This window comes from Limulus polyphemus, unplaced genomic scaffold (genome assembly GCF_000517525.1).
Source record: "Limulus polyphemus unplaced genomic scaffold, Limulus_polyphemus-2.1.2 Scaffold2792, whole genome shotgun sequence".
Classification (NCBI taxonomy): Eukaryota; Metazoa; Arthropoda; class Merostomata; order Xiphosura; family Limulidae; genus Limulus; species Limulus polyphemus.
In genome coordinates, this window is record NW_013668402.1 from 7,984 (window position 1) to 16,704 (window position 8,721).

The window sequence follows — 8,721 nt, forward strand, 5'->3', positions numbered from 1 at the left end:
TTCAATAAGCAATCCTGAAAAATATTTGGGGGTGCTTAACTTTTTTCCAGGTGTATATATTTAGGAAGTTGATAAACTTTTTTATGCAATAAGCAGAAGGATATCACAAAATCAATATGGTCTATTACTAAGAGAATCCATGAGATAAGATACTTTAATAATGTGAAAAATATTTAAAATAATTTATATTGAAGGTGTTTTGAAGAATTGTTTGGTAGAAAATTAGTAGTTTTAAACACTATTGAAATTAATTGCTACTTTACATCATTTTGACTATGTTTGATTCTATTTCCTTTTTTAAGGTGCTCGACTCGCAATCCCCGTCACACCAAACATGCTCACCCTTTCAGCCATGTTGGCATTATAATGTGACGGTCAATCCCACTATTCATTGGTAAAAGAGTTGGAAGTGAGTGGTGATGACTAGCTGCCTTCCCTCTAGTCTTACACTGCTAAATTAGGGACAGCTAGCTCAGATAGCCCTCGTGTAGCTTTGTGCAAAATTCAAAACAAACAAAATCTTACTTTCATGCTATGAAGACAAACGATGAGTTGGTGTGTAGCAGAGTAAATAGGGAGCAGGTTAACTTACTTTGATACGTGTAGACAAACAATGAGTCAGTTGTTATTTGGTGTGTAATATAATGACTAAAGAGCAGGCTAACTTACTTTGATGCTGTGAAGACAAATGAGGAGTTGGTCGTTATGGCATTAATGGGTGCATTGTGAGCCTTTAATTCAGTTACTAACTGGCACCTGTCTGCAGACCACAGTTTAATAAATCCACCACGACAACAACTGAGCAGTGTGTTGCTGTTTGGCAAAAAGCTCAGCCCACATACCCAATCTTTGTGGGCTTGGTTCAGTGACTATAAGAAAAAAATACACATATTTAATAGAAATTAAACATTTTTTAATACTGGCCAAAAAGAACAACATTTTAATACCTCATAATATAAAGCTGAAAATAGTTTTTAAAAATGGTTACATGTACTAAAAGGAAAAAGAACATTTTGGTCAAACAACCTTCATCAGGTCCCAATAAATATTGTAATGTTGATCCCTGAATTATTTTCAACCACTTCTTTGTACTTTCAGATTTTATCTATGACGTACAACACAGAACACTTGATTTAGCCTGTACAAAATGCAAAATATTCAATTAATGAATGCCATGCTACTTAGCTACATGTAAAACTTGGTGAGCTTGCAGAGAGCAATTACTGTAGCTTTGTCTCAAAAAAGATACAACTAGTATGGGTAGTGCTTAAGAATTTCTGCTTTAATATTTAGATTTTATTAAAATCAGATGAAGCCTTTAAAAAATTAATGGTGAAATCAACTGTTTCTCTGAATGGAAAGTTTGTTAGAAAAGAGGGGTAACATCTGACAAAGCACAATTCTATCACCACTTTCAATGCTCTTGCAGAAACTTCTTGTTGTTAGTGGTATAAATAGCTTTTGTTTCAAAAATGATTTTCAATCTATCTATCTAAAAAGTATAGAAGAAATATTCATTAGTCTATCTACAACCATTTTACTTCATATATAAGACAACAAAGGATGTTTTATGTTTACCTGGACCAAACACTGGTTACTAAGATCCCATTTCTTGATGCACATGTCCCGAGAACCAGAAAACAAGTATTTTCCGTGAACAGCAAGGGACTGGATTCCGTCATAGTGGGGAGGTTCTAGATTAAGTTTAGGGGTCAGGACTCCACTGGCACCATCTATGACCTCAAACACCTGTACACAATGAAAACCATTTCAAGAGAGATGTTCCGAGTTCATTTAAAATTAGACACAAAATTTTCAAAGGTGCACAAGAGTAAACACTTTAGAACTGAATGCTTTGTCAAGTTAATAATTTGTACAATTTTAACAATAAAATATTAGTTTTATAATTCCCATCTATGTCATTTAAAGACATGTTTTATTGGTTTTTACACACAATAAGTAGCAGAACTTTGAGAGAATTATAATAGCTTGTTCTGGTCAAATTTCATTTTAAGTTGAAATCTGAAATTCACTAAACCATTAATTAACACCAATCTGCACGTTTTCTGATAAAAAAAACAGAACTAACAAACTGGTGAAAGATAAAAAAATAAGATTTGGAGACATGTAATTAACATGATGTAGAAAAGCTAGTACGATTAATTCTTACTTCAATTAAGTCGTATCCAATGCCCTTATACTGCATTCCATCATTCTGTTAGCTAATTTCAATTAAGATTATGAGAACTTCAATTTTCCAGTGCTTAAAACAAAAAATGTCCAACTCATATTCTAAGAAAACTCAAGTCCTAATAAGTAAATTTGACACAAACTGAACACCATCAATGAAATAGTTTTTTCTATACTGTTTGCCCCCAATATTTACAGTCTTAACTAAAACTGAAGATAATCTTTAAAATAACAGGTTTTATAATTAAGGTTTTAATGATTTACTAACAGTATTCCTACCTTTATATAATGATCTTTTGAGCCAGTAATAACCAACTTGTTATCCTCTCTCACACAATCAAGAGCTAGACACATCACTGCAGCCTGATGGCCTCCAGTAAGTTTGCCTATGCTGTGAAACCTAAAAGGCAAAACAACTGCTCTAAGAAAAAAAAAGAGAGAGAGAACCTTGGAATTCTTCACTGCTAAACTCAATATCACCCAGTTCTGATATACAAACAATTTAAATAATCAAGCAATATAGTAATCCAAACCTGAAATGAGAGGAAATCCTCAATAGCCATAGCACTTGAAATTCAAAAGCAGGATTAGAGTAAATTAATCTACGAGACCCTTTTTTCCTGTTTATTAGCTATATTTTTGTGCACTAGCAATAGCAAGTGTGGGGTGCGTGTATACCAAATTCCATTTTATTACTCATCAGGATCTCAAATTGAAATTCTTTTAGGCAGAATTAGAGTAAATTAATCTGAGACCTTCGGCATGGTCAAATATGTCAATCAAAAGGGTTTGATCACCTGAGTCAAAAATTCTAATCATATCTCAAATCGGTCGAGAGATGACAGAACTATTAGGTAAAAGTTTGTACTTGAAAAATTCAGAGTCGTTCTATGAGCCGCTATGCTGCAGCTAACCAGGCTATAAGAAATTTAATGTATGTAACTAAACTATTCAACTGACTAACATCTAACTAACTGACTAACTTGTGTTTTCCACACACTAACTTGAAAATGTCAGTAACATTATTTTGGTTTTATTTTCTACAATCAAAGTTTTATTAAAATGATCTGTAGCATATTTACTTAAAAATCAGAGCAGTTCAGTTTGACTTTTAATACTTGTTTGTTACAACAAAGTAGAAACAGTTGCTAAGTATAACGATAATTAAACAAATAAAACACTAAACAGTATTCATGGGGAGAAACTGTAGTAAGAAAACACAACGTAAAAAAAAAGTAAAATCAGTAATACGAACATATTAAAAAATGTATAATCTAAAAGAAGACTGCATGTTGTTCAGTGTTGGAGAGTGCTGTTTGATGTGGAGGGTTTCTTTGATCAATAATTCCAGGTCAGTATTAGACTTGCAGAGGATAGAGAAATTTAATAGTATAGGTTGATGTCCTGTTTCTTCACTATGTTGGCGTATAGAGGAAACACAGGGGTTATTCAATTTTTTTTGTGTTTTAATGGAAATTCCCATATGTTACCATATGTTCATATGGTACGAATAGAGCCTGCCGAGCCCCATTTTTTTAAGCTGACTAGGCATTTAGGTTTAAATATGCCCCTGAGTTCTATTAATGTAAATAAAATAACAACCTGTGTCTCCTGAATGTATCTTTTTTGGCTAATATTTTCCTTTACATCTTCATCAGGAGCTATCAATAACCTACAATTTGCTATCCTAGTTAAAAATAAAATGGAACACTGTCATCAGTTAACAGAATGTTAATACACATATCTGAAGGATTCAGATTATATTATCTCTTTCACTGTGGCTGAAATGTATATTTCTCAGCTCCAGTGTAGTTAAACAATACATGTAAATCAACATGTGAACTACTAAAAAAAATAGTTTATGTTACATATATAAAATAGATCTTCGTACTTGTATCTGGATGTTTACAGATATCTATATTATTTCCTCTTATTATATCAATACATACACAAAACAATGTCGAAAAATAATCATTATGAAAGTGAACACACTTTGTTAAATTTCAAACATATTAAAATCTTAAGAATACAGTTCACATATCTACACTAGAAACTATATTTATGTTTGTTCATTGTAGATATATTTTTCTTGGTTAAAATGGATTCTTCATCTTTAAGTTTTAAAAACTAAGATATTTAGGTAAGATCTTGACATCTGATAAGATATCATCTGCTTGTTGTGTTACATATTCTTTTCTAAGTGCTCAGCAATACAGTTAGTATTGATGTTTTGGCTGTCCCATACTATAGTAGCATGTAACAAGATTTTAGAAACACAACTGGTATTAAACCAACATCCTCAAGTACCAGATCCACAAAATACACTACTACAGTAACATATAACAAGACTTTAGAAACACAACTGGTATTAAACCAACATCTTAAAGTCCCAGATACACACAATACACTACTATAGTAGCATGTAACAAAACTTTTAAAACACAACTGGTATTATAAATCAATATATTCAAGTCCCAGATCCACACAATACACTACTATAGTAGGACGTAACAAGACTTTAAAAACACCACTGGTATTATAAACCAATATATTGAAGTCTCAGATCCACACTGGTATTCAAACAACATCTAAAACATGTCAGGTACTACAAAAACTTACATTCTCAGGTCCCAGATCCGAACTATGTTGCCTGCTGCAGAAAACAGAACTGTTCCATACTGATTGAGTAAGATATCATTGATCTGTGTTTCACCTTGAGGCAACTGTATTGTCCTTGATGGAGTGTTAAACAGCATAGGTCCAGTATTTGTCAACCCAGAGGAGCTGAAGAGTTGAAGAAATTAATAACACTCTAAACATTATAGAAATAAGTTAAAAACCACTGTTCTTTAATTACACTGTGAAATTAAAATCTATAGTTATGAAAATTGAAAGAATTGAAAAGTAGGCTTATTGTTCTAAAACTGAAAAACAAAACTACTGAATAATGAATATTTTCACTGACAGTTTTAGAAGTAATAGTAACTTTCTAATTTTTTCAATTATGTTAACATTACTAACCAAAGTGTCTTGACACAGCGCGAGGGATTTTCTCGGACATCCCACACATTAATGTATGCCGTGGAGACACTAAATGCTAAGCGAGTGTATTCACAGTAACGTACTACATTTACGTTGTTTGGATGACCACCAAGGGTTTGAATCTCTCTTCCAGTTTGAAGATCCCACACTTTCACTGTTCGATCTGAGAAAAACAATATTATTGTAAGCCTCTGTTAACTCAAATTTTACTGTATCCTAATAAAAAGCCTTGCCAGTACCATCTTTTAACATATTCACACTGTATCAAAACATTTAGCATTTTGCCAGAAAGTGCTTTTTTAACACTAAAATTACACAGGCAAAACAAAATCAAAAGTGTCCTTAACAAAATTAAACACTGGAGCTTAGCTTTCCATCTCGGAACTTTTTCCTTGAATTACAACATGAGTATTACTCACTCAAACTGGATCTAATTATGTTACCAGTGTGGATTCCATGACGGAAAATAACATTAAAATACTCAGTAGAAAGGATAGACATTTCCAATATTTTTCAGTAAAGTATAAAAGTATAATATGTTTTTATTACAACAATCAACACGGTCTGTTATCATTTAAACTAGAACAATCACAAATTAATTTCAAAATTTCAAATGTTTACTAAAGAACATTGACTTGTTTGAAAGATTTTTCATTATGTACTTTCCCTTACCTTTTGAACTACTAAATAACACATCGTTAGTGGCTACCACAGACAGTACAGCTTTGCTGTGACCTTCAGCCACATGGGTACAGACCAGTGGGGCATTTCTTCCCTGCACAGGTTTGCCAGTGTAAGGGTTAATATTTCCTCTGTAATGTAGAAAATGTTTACATAAAACTTGTAAATTTGAATCATCTCTTCCTATATAAACTGTAGTGATTCAAACCCACACTGACTGTCAATATTTTAAAGTCGTTACTCCCATATTAACGAAGATGAAGTGATGTTCATGTTAAAACTATTAAATAAAACAACATTTATTTGCATGCAGTTTAAAAACATTTTTTAAACGTCTAATAAATGTAGTTTTTTTGTTTTGACTAACAGTAATAATACACAAGACCAATCATCAACAAATGATGTTCACTCGTTTGGATATTTTCCTTACATTCTAGATTCAATACACCCAAACAACAATAAATACTTTTACAGTTTATTCATGTAAATGTTACACAAAGTTAGATTTTTTTTCTTGTTATAACAATAAAAATGGGGGCAATTGTCAGTTTAATGATATATCCATACAAATGGTGCAACATGGACCCTTTTGTTGTAGAACCTCAAAAACATTGTAACAGGATTAATTTATCAGCTTTGATTTATTGTTTTACAAACTTTTTAATAAGACACTGAGCTACAATTTATTTATATTCATTTTATTTTGTTACTGATTTAACTCATATAATCACAACAGTTTATGTACATTAAATTAAATATTGATAATAAACCTTCTTTTTAGCACAGAAGGTTAAAATGATGATTAAAAATTAAGTCATCTAACACACAGAGAAAATACAAAGAATTAGTTGTTCAAGGAATACAAAATATAAAACTTTCAATTTAGATCAAAATTTCTTCCACTAAACTTGTGAAACTGATTTAAAAACATGTTTTTTACCAGCTATAAAGATTCAACCTCAATGTTCAAAACAAGCTTTGGAGAATTTAGAACACTTAATATGAATGCTTATACTTTACAGTTTTGAACAACTGTACATCGAGTGAGGATATCAGAGGTATTTTCACTATGAAACAAAGACTACTTTAATAACTATGAAAAATTATAAAACCAATTGGCAAATATATAAACAATTCAGATGACACAGAATAATGCAAACTAAGTTACCTAACTTCAAGTCTACATTACATAAACATGAAAAAAAGTGATCAATAAAACAATATATGTATATGATAAGAGAAACATGATGTAGAGATTAGATAATGCACGTGAACAGGCAAGATGTACAGATTAGACTGTGAAGGTAAACAAACCAGACGTACAAATCAGACACTTCAGTTGATGAGGAAAGACAGAGATCATACAGTGCAGGTAAACAAATAAGATGTACAGATCAGACAGTGCAGGTAAACAAACAAGACGTACAGATCAGAAAGTGCAGGTTAACAAACAAGACGTACAGATCAGAAACTGCAGGTTAACAAACAAGACGTACAGATCAGAAACTGCAGGTTAACAAACAAGATGTACAGATCAGAAAGTGCAGGTTAACAAACAAGATGTACAGATTAGAAAGTGCAGGTAAAGAAACAATAAGTACAGATCAGACAGTGCAGGTAAAGAAACAAGTCATACAGATTAGAAGGTGGATGTGAAGATGCAAGACATACAAATTAGATCAGACGTATGTGGAAGAAAGTGTAACCAGTACAGATAATTATATAGTAGAACTAACAGAAAATATTGGCTTCAGGTTTTTTTGTTTTCTTTTAGTTTCTACAAAATATAATGAATGTTTAGCTAAAAGTATACAAGTACAAGTCCCATTTTATAAGTAGAAATACAAACATAAAGTTTTGTTTCAGCACTGAAATGTTTCTGTGGTGGATTACACAAAAGTTTGAGGTGTTTAACTTGTATATTTATAATTTTCAAAAACTAATGTCTTTGGTAGTCTTTCCCATATCCTTCTGAGGTAACTCGTAGTTCCATTCTCTCTCTTTTTATAAACAATATTTTATGAAGCATACTTGTGAGAAATTGTTATAATTATTATAAAAATAATCATCAAACATTTATTAATGTACACAAGAGTTTTAGTATTTGGGTATGTAAATATACACTTGGGTATGAAACAATGAAAACAGGATTAAGCATGTTCATCAAACTTTACAAACATTGTTTATTTTAATGTTAAGCTTCAAATTCAATAGAACCTAGCTCCAAGTGTTAATAGGCTAGTAAAAGAGCCACCAAGCTACTTGTTACTTTTTCTTTTAGACTATTAGTCAAAGGCTAAAACACACACACACACACACACAAACTATGCAAAATTAATTATGTATGTGTATATACTTGAAATTATTTACAATGCTTGTGAATTCTCCTCGCTCACACTATTACAGTAATTTATTGCCATGCTTTGACTTGTTCTATGACCCTTTTTTTTTTCTGAAATAAAACAACTAGTGAAAACAAAATCTACACATCAACAGTGAAGTTGTTACTCCTGTCAAACCACAGTTTTCTGTGAAATAAAACAACTGGTGACAAAAATCTACATCTGAACAGCGAAGTTGTTGTTACTCTGAAATTAAACAACTAGTGAAAACAAAATCTACACATCAACAGTGAAGTTGTTAGTCCTGTCAAACCACAGTTTTCTGTGAAATAAAACAACTGGTGACAAAAATCTACATCTGAACAGCGAAGTTGTTATTACTCTGAAATTAAACAACTAGTGAAAACAAAATCTACACCTCAACAGTGAACTTGTTACTCCTGTCAAACCACAGTTTTCTGTGAAA

General features: G+C 31.7%; 1 protein-coding gene across 1 annotated transcript in view; it reads right to left on the reverse strand.

Annotated features, from left to right (window-relative positions):
- Nucleotides 1–8,721, reverse strand: part of LOC106467910 (kinesin-like protein KIF21A) — a 59,626-nt gene that overhangs the window by 5,896 nt on the left and 45,009 nt on the right. The window contains exons 13-18 of the mRNA XM_022396133.1: nt 5,905–6,044; nt 5,212–5,395; nt 4,810–4,974; nt 2,470–2,590; nt 1,579–1,749; nt 670–869 (exon numbers count right to left, since the gene is read on the reverse strand). Of these exons, the coding sequence (XP_022251841.1) occupies nt 670–869; nt 1,579–1,749; nt 2,470–2,590; nt 4,810–4,974; nt 5,212–5,395; nt 5,905–6,044 (981 nt within the window). The remainder of the gene's footprint in view (nt 1–669; nt 870–1,578; nt 1,750–2,469; nt 2,591–4,809; nt 4,975–5,211; nt 5,396–5,904; nt 6,045–8,721) is intronic.